Genomic DNA, 19,818 nt, shown 5'->3' with positions numbered 1-19,818 from the left:
AAATTTGGATTCTAGGGAAGGAGCTGAGTAAATCTGGAGGGGTTTTCACTGAGAATTTTAAAATGAATTGAAAAATGAGAATTTTAAACAGGGTTTAAGAGATTAAAGTTAAATTGCTTTTTTTTTTTTTTTTTTTTTTTTGGTTCTTTTGCCATCAGAATTCTTGTCTAAAGGCAAAGAAAGATGCCCAACAAATTTACTTTACCAAATGGACCATCCCGGCCTTGCCATATTGGTCTATTTGATTCACCTTTGTTGTTATTGTTGTTGTTTTATTTTATTTTCACTTACTACACATGGGATAGACATGACTGGGGGAAAGAAAAGGGAGAAAGAAAGAGGTAGGGAAAAAAACAGCAGGGAAGAGGAACAGTGATAAAGGGCAAAAAACAAAAACTAACAAAACAAACAGACAAAAAATACACAGGGAGTGCAGAATTATTAGGCAAGTTGTATTTTTGAGGAATAATTTTATTATTGAACAACAACCATGTTCTCAATGAACCCAAAAAACTCATTAATATCAAAGCTGAATGTTTTTGGAAGTAGTTTTTAGTTTGTTTTTAGTTTTAGCTATTTTAGGGGGATATCTGTGTGTGCAGGTGACTATTACTGTGCATAATTATTAGGCAACTTAACAAAAGACAAATATATACCCATTACAATTATTTATTTTTACCAGTGAAACCAATATAACATCTCCACATTCACAAATATACATTTCTGACATTCAAAAACAAAACAAAAACAAATCAGCGACCAATATAACCACCTTTCTTTGCAAGGACACTCAAAAGCCTGCCATCCATGGATTCTGTCGGTGTTTTGATCTGTTCACCATCAACATTGCGTGCAGCAGCAACCACAGCCTCCCAGACACTGTTCAGAGAGGTGTACTGTTTTCCCTCCTTGTAAATCTCACATTTGATGATGGACCACAGGTTCTCAATGGGGTCCAGATCAGGTGAACAAGGTGGCCATGTCATTAGTTTTTCTTCTTTTATACCCTTTCTTGCCAGCCACGCTGTGGAGTACTTGGACGCGTGTGATGGAGCATTGTCCTGCATGAAAATCATGTTTTTCTTGAAGGATGCAGACTTCTTCCTGTACCACTGCTTGAAGAAGATGTCTTCCAGAAACTGGCAGTAGGACTGGGAGTTGAGCTTGACTCCATCCTCAACCCGAAAAGGCCCCACAAGCTCATCTTTGATGATAGCAGCCCAAACCAGTACTCCACCTCCACCTTGCTGGCGTCTGAGTCGGACTGGAGCTCTCTGACCTTTACCAATCCAGCCACGGGCCCATCCATCAGCTTGTGTATCTTGTTCAGTGGTGGTCATCTTTCAGCCTTTCTTACCTTGGCCATGTCTCTGAGTATTGCACACCTTGTGCTTTTGGGCACTCCAGTGATGTTGCAGCTCTGAAATATGGCCAAACTGGTGGCAAGTGGCATCTTGGCAGCTGCACGCTTGACTTTTCTCAGTTCATGGGCAGTTATTTTGCGCCTTGGTTTTTCCACACGCTTCTTGCGACCCTGTTGACTATTTTAAATGAAACGCTTGATTGTTCGAAGATCACGCTTCAGAAGCTTTGCAATTTTGAGACTGCTGCATCCCTCTGCAAGATATCTCACTATTTTTGACTTTTCTGTGCCTGTCAAGTCCTTCTTTTGACCCATTTTGCCAAAGGAAAGGACGTTGCCTAATAATTATGCACACCTGACATAGGGTGTTGATGTCATTAGACGACACCCCTTCACATTACAGAGATGCACATCACCTAATATGCTTAATTGGTAGGAGGGCCTGAGATGACCCTAGAGAGGTGGCGTCTGATACCCGACCTGACATATAGACACAAACAAACAGGCGCACACAGATACAAACATCCATTCCCACCCTCATGCTCTCATATGCAAATAGTCAGCACTCACCCAACGTGGAGACAGACATAAATAGACACTGCACATCGCAATCACACTCCCCAAGCGTACTCTATAGCCCAGGTCTGGGTACCCTTGCCCCTAGAGGGGGAAACTGCACCCAGACCCAGGTGGTGTTACCCTCTTCCCTGAGGTGGAGAGAAGCAGACCGCCCTGACTCCGCAGCAGCAGGGAGGCCCCACATTCCAGAACCCAATCGGACGGCCAACTCCTCCTCCCAGCCCCCCGCCCCAACAGGCAACAGAGAACGGGGGGGGGGGGGGGGGGGGGGGGGGGGGGTGAAGACTCCAAACCTACTTCCGCCCACTCATGTGTAGTGTTGATGCATGTCTGTTGTAAGGTGCATTTAAAAGTTAAGTTAAATTGCATTTGAAGATTCAAATAAAAAACACATCACATATATACAGTAAGTGTGTGCACACTGACAGGGACTAGAAAGAGAGCTCAAATTTCTAGCTTACTGGCTTCTTTTCATTGGCTCCAAGTTAAATTCAGAATTAAATTTAATATCCTCCCTCTCATATACAAAGTCTTCAATAATCAAGACACATCATATCTTATTACCATATTATCCTCACAGAGCATTTTGCTCCCAGACTGCTGGCTTACTCGTGGATCTAGAGTTTCAGCTTTCAGGCCCCTCGGCTGCGGAACCAGCTTCCAGTTCAGATTCAGGAGGCAGACACCCTCTCTACCATAAGATTAGAGTCCAAACTTTCCTTTACAATAAAGCTTATTGTTAGACCATCCATAGTTATGTCACAATAGGCCTAGGCTGCCATGATGCACTGAGCATTTCTTCTCTACTCCCTTTTCACTCTCCATGTGTCATTATTTAGCTCTGGCTTTGTCTCCCATTGCGTGTCCGGTCTCTCTTGAGTCTCTTCTCTTTCTCCTCACCCCCAACTGGTTGCAGCAGATGGCTGCACTTCCTTGAGTCTGTTTCTGCCTGTTAGAAAGACGTTTTTCGTTCCTACTGTTGCCAAGCGCTTGCTCACAGAGGTTCATCTGATTATTGGGATTTTCTTTCTATTGTTGTAGCTTAAAGCATCTTGAGGCACTATTTAAAAATATATCTGAATGGAACTGAAAGTTATTATATATTTTAAAGGACAATTGCAGAGACTGTGATATTAGAAAAGACATACTGTATTAGTCTGAGATCAGTGACAAATAAAAGAACAATCCTTCGCACTGTTATAAACATTACATGAAGTGAAAGGTCAAATAAAATTTCTTATCCCATTAACGTTGTAACAGTGTTTGTTAAAGATAAAAGCAGGAGTGTAAAACACTTGACCTGATGATGGTTCTCTCCGGTGAGAAAATCTAGTGTGCCCTGTCCTGTTGAATCAGGTGTGAGTGTGACGGATTTTCTGTACTGTAGTCACAGATAATAATTTTAAGATAAAAAAATATGATATGCATTGTCTCATAAAGAGCTATTTGAACATTTGAAAAGTGTTTGCTCTTTTCCCAGAACAGGTGGGGTTATTTTATAGTTCTTGTTCCAATGATAACACCCTCAAGACTCATGAAAATCTTACACAGATGTCCGCAGAGTTTCTCTGTTAACCTGGCTTAGTGAGTGTTATTTTAAAAGTACACTAAAAAAGAAATTTGCATTATATGGAATGAATAATGTGAGACATATGATCCATTATGATAAAAAGAAAAAGCAAGAAAATCTTAAAAGGGTTGAATGAAACTTGTTTCCTCAATTCCTCTTTGACGTCTAGGTTGAGCAAAAACTCCAAAGAACATACGTAATCAATACAGAACACAATATCCCCCCATACAAATAAATACGTGTGCAATATGGTGACTTTTCAGTGAATCACCCTGGAAAGGTGACAAACTGAAACAAGACTGTTTATCCCTCCTTTTCCCAATTCTTTATAGAAGTTGAGCTCTCCTTTTCACCCCATTCAGGATTTTCTTGCACCATTCTCCTAAAGTCATTATATAAAAGGCCACTGGGTGGTCTCCCAAACCTACTCTCAAACCTATTTATCTATATCTCAAGCGCTGTCTGTACAAAGCAGGATATGAGTCATGACAGGAGAGCCCCTGACTGACTCAATGGTACTTTGGTTAATCAGTAACTAGAGTGGGAGCACACAGCTGGCCGGGTGGGTTAAAGTAAGAGTGCAGAGGAGTCAGGACCTCACTTAGCACCTCATTCACCAGCGACAACGGCAGACCCATCTGGTAAGAGATTTTTTTTTTCTTTATTTCAGTAATTGCTTTTTGATTGTGTGGTAGTTTGAACTGTTAAAGATGAGGAGGGATTTTTTTTTCCAGAGTGCTTTGCTGAATTAAAAACTAAATGTGTTGAAAAGCAAGAATGTTTGAAATTGAAATTAAATTGAAATTTGTTTCTGAAAATTTCTATATACAGAAAGAGATTTTATGAAAAATAGATTTTCAAGAAAACTATTCACATATCTGAACCTCATAACATAAGTCGTGAAGTAGCCCATATTTTCACCACGTCTGTAATAAGGTAAGCAGGTACACAATAGGTTAGTTGTGTATAGGAACATCGAATGCACTGGTTTTATTGATCAGGGACCAAGGCCATGTCCTGTGTTACATGTCCTAATAGATGAAAATCTAGTGTTTACTTACCGCTTCTAAGAGTTCATCAGTCCACACTTATGCATGTTCAAGTCAAAGGATAAAGTCCTATTTTTGCATAAGAGAGCACTTACCAAAGTCACTCTGCTTCACAGCTTTTTAGACTAATCCTTGAAAGAATTAATGAAAATTGTCACTTGACTTGAAAGCTGTCCAGTAAAATTGGACCTATAAAATAAATTATGCATTTATACAGCTGTGAAAGTTTGTTTTGTACTTCTATTGATTCTTTCATTCTATGTGTTTTGGGTTTTTTTATATGGTTTTTTTAATAGACTTGTTATGTAAACACACAAATAAGTTAGTAACAACATATAAATAAGTTGTTTTATTTATTTTAAGCACACTAAGTTTGTACCTGTCGTTGCAAGATAAATTTTTATAGGATACAAAGTTTCCCATCTTATTTGGGTCAGTGAACATATGCAAATACACACACACACACACACACACACACACACACACACACACACACACACACACACACACACACACACACACGTCTTCATTATCTACGCGACCTCTGTTGCCGAGGGTAATGTCTGCTCTCACTCACTGACCAGCAGGAGAGAAAGCGCACAAAGAATTCAATCAATCTCTGACATCCAGTGTTCCTGCCAGCCAATCATATACAAGCTGAAAACCAGATTGAGCCTGATTTGTGATGAAAGCTGTTGAAAAAGTCACGTAACATTCCCAGAAGACGTCAAACTCAGCGCTCTCCTAACCAGGCTGATACAGAAAATGGTCAGTTATACTTGAGGTGATTGAGGTTGAACTAACTAAATATGTGTCTCCCCCACCAACAGAGACAACTATTTTAGGGTAACTTCCAACCAAAGGTAAAATGCAGAGACTCTGGTCACCTCTTCTGGTCCTCCTACTATACTGCTGCCTCTCAGGAAGCCAAGCCAACCGAGTCTACGTTCACCCCTTCTATCTTTTTGCTGCCGAGAATGTCAGCTGTGAGTCCCTGCAGGCCCCCACGGTTAAGCCTCTGGAGACACTTCCTGTGGCTCCCCTTGACAATGAAGTCTTGACACCAGACCACAGGGATCCATCAAAAGTTGATGTACAGAGGCAAAACATCACAGAGAGGACAGCAGTTTTGGCAGTGCTATTAAATGTTCTAGGCTTGAGGATGTACCAGGCTCTCAGCAGCAAGCAGCACAGCACTAACACGCTCTTATCTCCAGTCAACACCTTTGGATCCCTGGTCACCTTCTACCTGGGAGCCTCCAAGAAGACAGCCGGTTCATTCCAGGTATTTATTTACTTTTGTTGTCACTGTTGAAGTAGAACCTGCTGAGCCTAGGCTATCTGTCTGACCATCCATCTGATTATTTGATTATGTCTTGTACTTTCACTCTACAAAGAAGTAAACAACCTCAATTCATTTCTTTCTATCCAGCTTCTACTAGGCCTGAGTAGGGATACTGATGGAAAGGACTGCGTGTCCTTAATGGATGGACACAAAGTTCTTAAGACCCTGCAGGGCATTAATTCTCTAGTGGACGATGGACCCAGAGATGAAATCACTACCCAGGTTTGGGCCTTCACTCGTCAGGATGCTCAGCTGTCCGAGGACTTTATTCAAGGCACACAGGACTTGTCAGACACGTCGTTTATCCGAGGTGTGGACTTCTCCAAACCTCAGGAAGCAGAGCAGCTGGTCAACAGCTTTGTGGAGATGACGTCAGATAGGAAGGTGAAGGACATCTTCAAAGATCTGAATGCCACCAGTAACCTTCTGTTCATCACCTCCTTCAACTTCCAAGGTCTGTCTTTGTTAAGTTGATTATACAAAGTACGTAGATTAGAATTCACAATTAAAAGTTCAAACTAGCTTTCTGCAGCCTACACCAGCTTGTCAACCCTGGTACATTATGTATGGCACTAATCTATAAATATATAACTTTTTGCAGTTCTATTAATCGTGACTCTAATTACCAGCTTTATGTGCATTGATCCAGATGCCAAACTTCACAAATAACAATGCTGATTGTACCATAGAGATATCGATGGGCCACAGTCTCAGCCTTTTCATCATGGAGCATTTCCTTTCCTCAGACTTTTGCTTAAATCTCTCACATTAAAAATGTCTTTATCGTATATAGAAAATTCGAATCTGTGTTTGGTTTTGTCTCTTTAGGAAACTGGAAGAAAGCTTTCCAACCAGAGGAAACGACCTTGAAGGAGTTTCATGTGGATCAAACAACTACAGTAATGGCTCCACTGATGACCCACACGGGTCAGTATCACTACTTCAACGATAAGGTAAATCTTTGTATTTAAGAAACAAAGATTAATAACAAGTTGGTGGATTTAGCTTGTTAAAGTCATAGCGACCTGACTCTAATATTTTTGTTCTTTTATTTTGAAGGCGTGGCAATGCACCATTGTGAAGCTGTCTCTGAGCAAACGCTCCTACATGTTGTTGGTCTTGCCTCATGAGGGGGTTAAACTCGGTGATGTGGAGTCAAAGCTGCGCGCAGACATAATTTCTGACTGGCACCAAAACCTTCAGGAAGGGTGATTATTGAACTTTACTAGTACTAGACTTAGAATAAACTTTGACCTTGAACGGTTGTTGTTTTTTTGAACAGAAACGTAGTGCCTATATGCTGTTTTTAACTCAAAAGATCAAAATAGGAGAAAAAAAAAAGCTATGGATTTTTAGGTTCAGGTCCAATACTGTTAAAATTTAAAAAAACAAAAAACAACAACAACAACAAAACAAAAAACACACTCATTATAAACTCTGTCTCCCTCTTCCAGTCTCCTGGAGCTGTCACTCCCCAAGTTCTCTATGTCCTCTGTGACTGATTTGCGTGACCTGCTGACTACCGTGAATCCTGAAATCGAGGCCGAACTGTTCGGCTCCGAGGCAGATTTCGGCCAACTCAGCAACACCAAACCCTTCACCATAGATAAGGTCAGCCTGAGTAGTCAGCTTGTCATAATATAAAAATCACTCTCTGTATATTTATGAGACATTAATAGACCTTCATGTCTCCTCTTAGGCCATCAACAAAGTGCTGTTTGAGATGTCAGAGGAAGGAGCAGAACCTCAGGACCAGACACAGGAAGAGGGTGTCCCTCTGAAGCTGTCCATTAACAGGCCTTTCTTTTTTTCTGTTGTAGAAGGAAATTCTAACTCCATCCTTATGCTGGGCAAGATCATAAATCCTCTGGTCTAATGATATATAGTGCTTTAAGTGAACAAACCCCCCTGACATGAAAAATTTCCCACATACCAGGACTATTTCTTTACAACGTACTTTATCATCTACAGCTTTCATTTCTGCAGGAAATCTCTCATGCTGCAGACATTGTGTTTAAAATCATAGATTTGTTTTCCTTCTGAAATAATTCTCACATACAGTGCATGAGGAATTAAGTGTACTCACACGGAATAAGGATCTAACAGTGTTACTGATGGCTCTGATTTGCAGTATTTATGAAAACATGTTACTTTAAGTTGTTTTCAAGCATAATGTGAAAATCCTAATTAGTTTTTTTTGTAAAATTTATTATAGCAGAGTTCTGTACAGTATTTTTCAGCAGAGTACAGGAAGTACAGTAACCACGACTGTCTGTGATGCACGGCTAGCATGTTGTATATTGTAACTAAGAGTCTATTTTTGTTTTGTTATGATTTGGTTTTGCTGAAATAAAGCATCTGTTTCCAAAGGCAAACAAAGTTCACTGGTTTTTAATCAGCATTTCAATTGACCTACTTAATCTGTGAGACTTGTGGGAAGTCATTTAAACAGGTAAGGAAAGTCCAGACTATCATATTTATTCTCATACATTCTGTGCTTAAAACGATTATAGTATTAGGAATAAGCCTCTCGTACCATCACCATACCATGTAACTAAAAGTAATGAACAGGTTGTGGATTTAATAGAAAAGCAGTTACAGAGTGAGAAAATCTACTGAAAATAATCCCAAAAATAATTTTAATGTAGATCTCAGCAAATTTGTAACTAAGATGTTATAAGGCATGGCTTAAAATAAGGTTACTGTACTAGCAATTATTTATCACCTTTTACACATAATTATATACGTTAGTTAATGAGTGAAAATAATGCACATGCATGTCAGCATTACTGAAGGCTGGCTGTGATTTATAGGGTTTGAATAACTTGCTTCAGCATTCACAAAAACAAATGTTATTCTCCCGTTTAGCTTTCCTGTGCATGTAATAATGTTGCGGTTTATTAAAGGTTTATGGTCCTGCAGCGTTATTGGTAGCACTGAGTATAAGCATGCATGCGGTGAAAACAATGACTCGTATACACTCACCGGACACTACATTAGTTACACCAAGCTAGTATGTGGTTGGACCCCCTTTTAGCTTTCAGAACTGCCTAATTTCTTCATGGCATAGATTCAACAAGGTGCTATTGTGTCAAAATGGACCATGGAAATATTACTCTGAGGAATGTTTCCATTGTCCATACTGGTGCAGATTTGTCTCGGAATTTCTGAACATCCCATTCCACCATTCAAAGGTGCTCTGTTAAGACTGAGCGATTGAGATCTGGTGACTGTGGAGGCCATTTGAGTTTAGTGTTTTCATGTTCATGAAACCATTTTCTATTTCATTTTGCAAATGTGATTTTTTTCAGCAGAAAATGAGACTCATTAGACCAGAGAATGCTTTTCCAGTATATCATTGTCCAGTTTTGTGAGCCTATATGAATTTTAGCATCAGTTTTCTGTTCTTAGCTCACGGAAGCTCACCTCCTTCAAGATTGAACATGTTGTGCATTCAGAGATGCTCTTCTGCTCATCTTGGTTGCAACGAATGACTATTTGAATTACTCTTGCCTTCCTGTCTGGGCATTCTCCTCTGATCTCTGGGATCATTTTCACCCAGAGACCTGCCACTCACTGGATACTTCCTCTTTTTTGGAACATTTTTTTCTATAAACTCTCAAAATGGCTATGTGGGGAAAATCCCAATAGATCAGCAGTTTTTGAAATCACTTTTGTTCTCATTCGCATGCTTGGTTTGAACCTCAGCAGGTTAACTGCATTTTGATTGGCTGATTAGATATTTGCATGAATGAGCAGTTGAACAGGTTTACCTAATAAAGTGGCCATTAAGTATAACTTGCTAATGTGTCTTTGTAATAAAACCACACACAGTATAACATTCTGTACAAAGTTCTTCATTACCTTCATGTTAAACATATTATATTATACAACTGTTTTGCACACGTGACAAATTAACAGACTTCTCTTAGATTAATCCATCACCAAATAATGATCAATGTACTCCCTTTGTAACTTATTTTGAGCCTCTTGCTATGCAACTTTCTGGCCCAGTGAAAGTACAATACAGTAGTTACATAAAATTACATAATCATAGTACCATCCAGTCCCTTTTCTCCATTTTGCCTACACCAGAACTGCTGATGCTCCAGCAGTAGTTTCTATGCTGTGTCAGCCAACAATTTACAGCCTAGTTCCAAAGTTTACATTGAACTACGTGATTTGGTACAAATGTTTGAAAATGATTCCAGTAGCGTTAATTCTTCCCATTATTTTCCACCTCTTACCAGCCCATGACTCGGACAAGTTTTATCCTCCACAAGTCTCAAGGAAATGTGAAGATGTGAAGTGCTGCATATCAGTGTTTCAGTCATTGCAGAGTCTGTTTTATTGGTTTTGTTCAGCAAGCTCTCTGGCTTCCTTCACAAGATCCATCAGAGTGGAGAACATAGAGATGTCAGTTGGCTGAAGACCCATCTTCTGAATCTGAGGCACACAACAGTATAAAGTTATGACATGAGTTTCTAAAAACATATTTTTGTTGACTGATAAATGTGCACTGCTTGTCACATGTTCATATATGTGTCTTCATACTTGGACTACATGTGGTTGTGCACTCATGGAATAGCACCCACCTGTTCCCCCAAGTATTCCACATCTAGTGCCAGCTGAAGACGAATCTTGCCATCATCTGTTAGTCCACCATTTGCTCCTGCTGTTGTAGTCGCGGCTGCACCCTTCCTGGCTTGTTTCAAGCGTTTCAAACTCTCTTCCATCTTTCTGACTGAGCTCAGCACCTCTGAGATGGTCTCATAGTACCTGAACACAACACGAGATGGGAAAGCAGAAACAAATTTAATTCGCTGGCTGAGGCTGGAAAAATCTTTATAAAATGTAAACAATCCAGCTTTTAGAAAGAAATATTCTCCCTGTTGCAATAAAGAAACATTATTGTAACATCATCACAGGCCATATTTCTAAGTCATCAAATCTATTATTGTATCAGGGTTTAGTGGTGGATATGTGTAATGCTTACTTCTGTGTGCACTCAGACAGTGAAACTCGCAGCCACTCTTGTGCTGTGTGAGGGGTGACCAGCCCTGTCGAATCAGTCAGTAACTGATGTAACGGGCGTAAGGCATTATCCATGTACGCTGATGCACGCACCGGTATATCCTACATGGAGAGGAGGTACAAAGTATGATATTATATACTATAAATCAATATACAAGCTTTATATTAAGCATTTTAATACTGTTTTGACCAAATGTAAAAAATAAATTAATATAAACTGAATTATTTTTCTTGGCCTCTTATTGTGAACCACTTGCTTTGTTGTGCGAGTATTGCAGTGTAAGTTGGTACATAGTTACAAGTATAGTGGATCAAATATCAGACAAAAAAAACAACCAGTCACAGGTGCAACATGTCTAAAAACCTTTAATTAGAGATATTTAATGAGTTTCTTTTTAATATATTTTAACCAACTCAGATTAGCATTGTTTTGCCTTATATATTGACCGAGTTTACAAAGTGGAACTCATTTTGCAATGATTTGGATCACATTGATTATAAAGACTTGGCAGATATTGTTCTGATATTCACTCTACAATTATCAATCACTAATAATAAAGGAGTCTGCCAACATTGCCACAGAAATGACTGATTAATCAGAATAACAGACTATTTCAGATGTATGTAGTTATGCAAAGTCCAGCAGCACTGCAGTGATGTGCTGAAAGGGCTTGCAGCAAATTACCATGCAAGTTGGTGAATGAATGCAAGAACACACATGTTCAATAGAAAAATAAAGTCAAAGCATTTAAAAGTCCAGTAAATTTCTCTTGCTTTTTTTTTTTGATGAAACTGCAATTTACAACAAAATCATAATGAAACTTTATGCTCAGTGACTACACGACTTTACACACAATCAATAAATCAAATCAGCCCCATACTGAAGCGTTATTCATTTCAATAAAAGCCTTCTGGGATTTGAATATCAAACAGAAAATCTACCCATGGTTGTTAATTCAGCTTAATTTTGAGTTGAATATGTTGTGCATTTCCAAGATAAGATTTTGAACTTTACATATGGTGTTTCCTGCATAAACAACCATTTGAACGCAACGGCATCTAAGATATGATATGTGAGAGTGCACCTTATGAAAACATTGGATAAAGACATTTGTATACATAATTGCAACTTCTCTTACTTTATTAGTTCTGCGGTAGAGTCGTGGAACCTCTGAGGCACTCTTCAGGAATCGACAGCTGCGTTCGGTCAGATGCTGGGTCATCCTAGTGTTCAGAGAGGGAATGCTGCTTGACAGGGAAGCCTTGGAGTCTGCTAGAGCATCTGACATAGAGGAGAGCACTCGTTAATGCACATACAGTCAACTTGAGCTAACATCAGGAAGTGGAAAAACCTGAGATTTAAGAAATGATAGGAAATACTGCATAAGAAGTGAACCTAAACTGTAAGTCACCTTCCACAAGAGAAAAGTTTTTGAATCCAATGGCTTCAAACCGCTTTCTGACCATCTCTGACAACTCTGGGATCTAAAGAAAGACAAGCCAATTGTGAGATGAAAAAAAGGAAACTAAAGAGGAAAATCCTTTAAGAAACTGCAAATCAGGCTAAACAGTAATATATTAAATGTAAACAAGTTGGAACTACACAGATAAAAATGTAATTAGTTTGTTTGTGAGCACCTGCTCCTGCAGTTTTTGGATGTCTGCTGCAATGTAAACCAGCTGTTTGGTGGACAGGGAGGCAGGACTCCCACTCTCACTGCCGCCTTCCTCCAGTGATGTTCTGCTAGATGTAGAAGAAGCTGAGCTCGGCAGAGGCCTGGTTGGCTCCTTAGTCACCTCAGAGGGCGGAGACTTAGTCAGCACCTGCACAAGACAACAATCAAGATGAGAAACAGGTTATAACAACTGGCTTTTAATTTGGCTTCTTTGGCATTTTTTTTAAATCTCATAAATAAATAAAATAATCAATAAATAAATAATCACATAAATAAATAATCATTCATATATTTTAAGTTTACCTCATCAAGAAACTTGGCATATCTTGAGTACAGCTGCAGCGTAAGCTTCCAGAAGCGATGTGCCAGAGGTGACAGATAGACATTGTCTGACCAACATCTCACTAAGCAGGACCACACCACCTCAGATACCTGCAGGTGGTATGCACTGCCAGCTGAACGTAAGCAGATACATAGTTACTCTAAGTACTGTATAAGGAACAGATAAAATTCAAATACAATTTAAAAAAATACAATAAATCCACCTGGTGCTGCCACCAATCCATCACTAATAGCATTCTCTAGACGTCCTGCAATTTCCTTGTATCTGGAAAAACAAAATTAGCAACACAGAGAGGGAAGGAAGAAGACAATCAATCTGTTATCAGCTTCTTTCTTGCATCAGCTCTGATGTGTACGTGCTCATAGCGTGAAACAACAACACGTGTAATGGAAACTTTCAACTTTCCAGAAAAGGTTAACCGTGGTGGTTGTGAAATAAAGACATGAACCCTAATCTTTCTCTTGACGTGCAATGATGAATGTGTGTGTGTATTTGTGTTGTATGCTTTACAGTGTGCGAGTCTGTGGGGGTGGGAAGAGGTTGAAAAACAACTTCTCTATTTTTCCACAGAGATCAATCACCTTTCAGCCAAGGTCCAGCAGCATGTTTATGGACTATGTTTAGTAACTTCCTGACCATTTGCCAACTTGTATTATCCCCCAAAATTGCTGACAGGTTGCCATTTTAATCCAAACATTTCTCTTAAGTTCTTGAAGAAAGACTCAATTTTTTTTTCAAAAGTACATGCTGTACACATCTTTATTTATATAATATCAATATTGTTAGAAAAATGTATAACTAAAAGTTGTGTATGATTTTTATTCTACATTAAAAAAAATTGTTACTTCAACCAATTCCCTAAAAAGTTTTTGGATTTTCAGCTTATGGGTAACAAACATACAATATACAAACATACTTAAAGTAACACTGTGAACATGACTGAACAGTTAAGGCCCTTTATGTTTATAAAAATGACAAACTTCTTCTGGAAAATAGACACAGAGTGTTTGAGTGTATTATGGTAATACTCACCGTAACTGAAAGTAGACAGGCAGGTTCCATTTGTTCTGGAAGCTTGTATATGAAGGGTGTATTCTCAGTCTCTTCACACTGGCCTGTGAGCTACACTGTCGTTCAAACCTCTGCACAAACTCCATAGTTACACTGTAACGCTAAAAAGATGATAAAACGAAAAGGAAACGCAAGAAAAAATTATACAATCAAACCTTGCATTATGTGACCATACACATGCATACACAGTCTAATTGTGTCACTGCAGCTTTACCTCGTAGAATATGTCGGGGTTTCCAGGGTTAAAGATGTAGGCCAACCTTTCCTCTATGCCTTTGACCATCTCTGGCCAAACAGAGTTCACCAGGAAATCATAACCTGGCACTATGTCAGCTCTGTCACTGAGAATAAAGGGTACATTTAAAATATGCTTTGAAACTTTATTCAGTAGTCACTATTATAGCCACTGACTTACTTTGTGTTCGTAATGCTAGTAGAAATTATCAGTTTTGTACAAAAATTGAAAGCCACTACTCAGTGAAACTATTAGAATATATTGTTTTTTGGCTTTTCAAAATTGTTCTCCCAAATTTTCAGAATTAGGACAAAAATATCCTATTTGACACAAATCTTAAACTTTAAATTTATCCCAAAATGTCCTTTTATTTGTCCCCAAGCATATGGCCAAGAAATGACATCACTTAACTAAAAAAAATAGCTACCAAAATGGTGTAAAGATAATCACATAACCTGGTTCATATATTAAATGCAGTGACACTGAATGTGCTTTGGATGAATACGCCCGTAACATTAATACCTGGATATGGCTCCTCCAGTCACCTCTCTGAGCAGTCTACAGTGGTGTGGAACAAACTCCAAAAGTCTAGAGTACATCATCTGAAGACCACTTGGACTGGACTTTACCACTTCTTCAACTATCACCTAAAGAAAGAACATGACAGGGGATTAAATTAATTTTGTATCTCTTTTTCAGTATTTCATCGAAATCTGTCTTTTTAAAAAGTCAGAATTTTCTCTGCCATATTTATTATAAACTAATAATGCTCCCATTCATGTTAGATAATATCTAAAACATATTTACGCAAAAAGCTGAGGTATGTGTGTCATATTTACCTGGTCCATATATGGTTTGACGAGCACCTGTCCTACCAGGGCCTCAGCATCTCGAGTCTTGTCTACGGTGGCGTAAGTCCTCAAGCAGTGACGTACCATGTCCACATTCGATGTCTGCAAGCCCTCAATCAGCAGACCCTCCAGAGACTGCTGCAGCATAGACGTGATCCCTGCAATACGCTGGCAGAAGACATTCCCACTTGGTGCGGTTCGTTTTGTGCAGGTGTGAACACAGTAGTCATACTCAGGTGCAGACATAACAACCCCCCCCAAAAAAAAAAACACTGAGACCCTTTGAAAAGAGTTAGTCTCAGTATGTTCCAAACAAACCCCAGTGCAGTTTGTTTTGGGGGTAAATGTGATCTAACCCCGATCCAGACCAACTACTAGGTGTGTGCTACAAGTTTGAGCTAAAGAATGAACAGATAGCCACGCATGCTTTGTATTCTTGATGTGGAAAGTTACTATAGATGTGCAAACCTCTGCACGAGCTAGCAACTAGCTGTGAAATGAATGTAAATTTTCCATTTTCTCACACAACACTTTCTTCCTGTCTTTACTTTTATGCTCCCACCCCAGACACATCTGGCCAATGAGCAGACTGAACTTTTTCACATGAGTTGTAGTGACACATTTGGGAGTTCACTTTGATTTTTCTCTGTGGGAACATATCCAAACCACAGAATAAAGCTACATGTTTACAAACTCATCAACTGATTCAGACCAGAGTAAATGAATTATAGGTCCGCAAACACCCTAAGTGATTGGTTCATTAATACTTACAGGTCTGACTTTGTCCAGCAGGGGCATGCCTTTGCTCTGTACAGCGTGGAACTGCAGCTGGTTGAACTCTGTTGCAATCCTTTCTAGGATCTGTCCTGCTAACAAGGGGCTGTGAATAAAGAAAAATAAAAAAACTTACAATAAAAAAAATAATAATAAAAAAAGAGGATCTATGGAAAATGGTCTGACTCGCAAGATAGCATTATGTCCCTGCAAAGACCAAGCTCAACAAAACATCAATCAATCAATCAATCTTTATTTATAAAGCACTTTTCATACAGAGAAAATGTAGCACAAAGTGCTTTACATAGTTAAAAGCAGCCCACCCCACCCTCCAACTCACTCCCCACACTCTCAATACACATATATCCCCCCACCCACACACACATACACACACGCGCACACTTAAAGAGTAAAAATTGGGCTGGGCTCGCATGAGCCAAGTGAGGAAACACTATAACAGGGAGCCGTCTGCACATAACTCCTGATGTGATGCCTGGGATCTGGTTTGAATTTTTCTTAATCATTTCAGATATAATTTAACAATCTACCAAGTAATACACAGATTGACTAGATTAGCATGTCAGCTCTCTACCTGCTGATCTCCAGAGAGCTGGATTCCTTGGAACTCTGTGAGTGAAGGATTTTCTCAATCTTCTCCACTGATCGTACAACCTGAATCAGCCTCATCACACACACCTGATTGATGGTGACAATGAAAGGGAGAACTGAGCTTGCTATGGGCTTAACATAAAATTAACACAAAATACAGTTTGGTCAAAGCATAAAGTCTGACCGTAAAAAGAGGAGCCAAACCTTTTTTTTCTGCAGGTCCTCGTGCTTCAACAGCTGGTTATCTATCGCCTGTATCACCTCACTAACACAGGACCGCAGACTCTGCAACAAATAGCAACCAGAGAAAAGTACTCAGTGGCAGGAAGTAATTACAGTCGGAAGTATATTTATTCAGAGAAGAACGTACCATAACCTCCTCACGTAACTGTCCTAATGGCACAGAAAGCTGATTGAGTGCTTTGTCCATCCCAACCTAAGATGAAGGAGCAGATGTCAGATTAGGCCCAGGCTTTATTTAAGAATATTAAAACTGTAGGATTTGTTTAACTGTTCAGAAGCATATTAACAGACCAAATACTAGATTCATAACTGTTAATAACAGTAAGTCACAGATATTTTGCGGAATACATTGCTCTGGAAAAAAAAAAAAAAAAAAAGTGGAAAAGATGGAAATTCCTGTTATGATTTCTTGCCACAAGCTGACAATTTATAGTCAAACTTTGTCCAAAACAAATTTGTGATTCAGCATGGGAAAAGCCAGCGAAGGACACAAGAGCCCCAGCTGCACTCAAAAATGGCCAAATGCAATCAAGAACAACCAATATTTGTAATGTTTATTATTATAATCTTAAACTCTGCAAAGATCTCCCAAAACTATCCAAATAATAATTCTTACTGAACAGTAACAATTATTTTTTACTGAACAGTAACAATTATTTTTTACTGAACAGTAACAATTATTTGGGTGCAAAAACTGCAAATAAACAGTGCACTGGCCTTATCTGGTAAACCTCTCAACTATAAGTGGAAAACCCCATGTTTGGCTCTGCCAAAATTTGCCAACTTTGTGACGCAGCAGACTTTTGCGCACTTAGCCTGTGACGATAACGCTGTGTGGACTGTGACTGATCAATGGTGGCTTGAATACCTTTTGGCATTTTTAAACCACAAGTGTAATAATTTATGAACATACTACAAATGAGTATTCATCTTTCTGGATAAGTTCTGCACCACAGAAATTCAAAGGATGGATACAGTTTGACATTTTCCAGTTAAAAATAATCATTAAAAGATACACCAAGAAAGATTTGTTTTACAGTTTCATCTCAAAGTTTTGAAGTCTAGTAAGCATGAAAAGTTAAAAACTTGAATGCAAGTTCAATAAGTAAGATCCGTAATCACTCATCTGCCTGCTTTCTTGGGTGTTCAGGCTGATACGCTGTCAAACTCAGTACAGCCATCATTACTTTAATCCAATCATTTTCTTGCCTGCTATCTCCACACCAATCAGTCCCCATTCAATGTGCTTTAAACCTCACTGCTCTTCTATCTTTCTGCCTTTCAGGCAGCCGCCTTCTCCCCATTGCCATCTCACACTGATCACTTACAGCCCAATCCAAGCCTCCATCTTCATCTTCTCCTCTAGTTAGGGTCCTGTACACTGCTAGGATTTTGTTCTGCTATGATGGGCTAGAGTCTAAACGCCAATTCAATTCTCTTTCTTACTAAATCATTGTTCCCAACGGCCTCTCCTTATTGAAACAGAAAAGTATGAAGTGCTCACATTTTCGAAGTTGAACCAGCAAAGGTTTGCTTGATTAGTTCTACAGATTTGGCCATTTTTCCCATCACTTAATTTACAAATTAAATCATTGAGTAGATCTAATAACTGACAAGACATACATTCTGTTTATTTACATAAATAAAACAATACCTACCAATAATAATGACTGATTTATTAGCTACATTTCATCAAGGCAGTTTACAATTATGTTAAATTTTAAATTACACCAAGGGACATCCTCCTGTTGGCTACTGTTTCTAAACTTTACACATTTAAAATTACAGTTACTGCCATTAGATAACATGAATAACAACTGACCAGGTTGGTAGAGAGGTTAACAAAGTCTGCATAGTCCTTGTTGATGAGCTCCACCATGGCTGTTTTCAACAGCTTGTAGTAGAGCTCCAGGTCCTCTCTCAGTTCTTCCAGCTGGACCTGTTTCCGACACTCAGCCACAAACTGGTCAACGTCAAAGTCATCCTGCAGACACAAAGGGAAGAAGGCAGCATGCATTCAATGACACATTAACTCTGGTCACTTTGATAGGTACATCTTGGCCCTCCTTTTGGTTTGAGAACTGCCTTAATTGACTGGTGATAGACTGAACATAGATTCGGAAAGATCGGTGCCTTTCCTGTTCTTGCAATGCCACTCATTTCAAGAACAGGAAAGGCACCGGTGTGTGTGGTGCATTCAGAGATGCTCTTCTGCATAGTTTGGTTGTAACATCTGGTTATTTTAGTTACTTTTGCAACTCTATCAGCCATTCTCCTGTGACATCGACGAGGAATTTTCACCCAGAGATCAGCTGTTCACTGCATATTTTCTCTATTTTTACACCATTCTCTCTGAACCGTATAGAGGGTCGTGTAGGGAAATGCCACGTTTAAAGCCACTTTGATCAGTCTCATCCCTCCTTTTGATGGTCGGTTTGAACTTCAACAAGCCAAGTCTAAACCTCGTCCACACGAGCAAACGCTTTGGATTACTGCCATGTGATTGGCTAATTACATATTTACATTTCTGAGTTAACAAGCACTTGGACAGGTGTACCTAACAAAGTGTCAGGTAAGTGCTCAAACTGCAATCCTCAGGCGTCGACTGTTTCACGCAGAAACGCCTGCATGTTGCCTGTTATTTAAGGTTACTCTGCTGGCTCGGTAAAAACATTCATATCTACTGACTGGTAAACCTTTACTGACACAGGAGCATCAGAATGAACGTCCACTATCGACATTTAGCTAGCCTAATGCTAGCTAGTTTGACAACGTAACGCTTTAACCAGCATTTACACACTCTTACCTTCATAAAAACATCCTTATCGAAGCACAGAGAATCCGGTCCCTTTGGTAGATTCATTTTTATAAGAAAACACAACTTGAAGCTACAGTCAAAGAAATGACGACCAGCCTTGAGCTAGCTGCAGTCAAGCTTCCGCAAACATGGCAAGCGCACCGACGAAGAAGACAGTGATTAAGATAATACTCCTGCGCCCCCTAGAGGCCCCATGCAATGTGACCACAGTGCATTGAGACCGCAGGGGTCGCTGTTGAATATAACCTAAATATTTTA

At 39.3% G+C, this 19,818-nt stretch overlaps 2 protein-coding genes across 3 annotated transcripts; one reads left to right on the top strand and one right to left on the bottom strand.

Moving 5' to 3' along the window:
- Positions 1-4,032: 4,032 nt before the first annotated feature.
- On the top strand, positions 4,033-8,296 carry agt (angiotensinogen). The gene is made up of 7 exons (XM_085427826.1): positions 4,033-4,153; positions 5,392-5,846; positions 5,994-6,360; positions 6,735-6,859; positions 6,966-7,114; positions 7,361-7,517; positions 7,606-8,296. Exons 2-7 carry the CDS (start codon positions 5,430-5,432, stop codon positions 7,780-7,782), a joined length of 1,392 nt encoding a protein of 463 aa, XP_085283952.1. The 5' UTR covers positions 4,033-4,153; positions 5,392-5,429; the 3' UTR covers positions 7,783-8,296.
- A 1,451-nt stretch (positions 8,297-9,747) lies between these two features.
- On the bottom strand, positions 9,748-19,712 carry cog2 (component of oligomeric golgi complex 2). Of its 2 annotated transcripts, XM_085427823.1 has the most exons (18): positions 19,549-19,712; positions 18,565-18,726; positions 16,870-16,935; positions 16,704-16,784; positions 16,483-16,586; positions 15,888-15,996; positions 15,105-15,284; positions 14,788-14,912; positions 14,245-14,371; positions 13,992-14,131; positions 13,162-13,223; positions 12,920-13,071; positions 12,579-12,764; positions 12,353-12,425; positions 12,080-12,222; positions 10,903-11,042; positions 10,502-10,685; positions 9,748-10,352 (listed from the first exon to the last, which is right to left on the bottom strand). In XM_085427823.1, exons 1-18 carry the CDS (start codon positions 19,603-19,605, stop codon positions 10,254-10,256), a joined length of 2,190 nt encoding a protein of 729 aa, XP_085283949.1. In that variant the 5' UTR covers positions 19,606-19,712; the 3' UTR covers positions 9,748-10,253. The 2 variants fall into 2 exon arrangements, with proteins under 2 accessions (XP_085283949.1, XP_085283950.1); XM_085427824.1 differs by lacking the exons at positions 18,565-18,726; positions 19,549-19,712 and having other exon boundaries at positions 16,483-16,588; positions 16,705-16,784; positions 16,870-16,917.
- Positions 19,713-19,818: the final 106 nt, after the last annotated feature.

This window comes from Rhamphochromis longiceps, linkage group LG13 (assembly GCF_057381845.1).
Source record: "Rhamphochromis longiceps isolate RC_006_pf linkage group LG13, R_longiceps_female_GT1.1, whole genome shotgun sequence".
Taxonomy (NCBI): domain Eukaryota; kingdom Metazoa; phylum Chordata; class Actinopteri; order Cichliformes; family Cichlidae; genus Rhamphochromis; species Rhamphochromis longiceps.
This window is presented reverse-complemented; position numbering and strand designations above follow the sequence as displayed.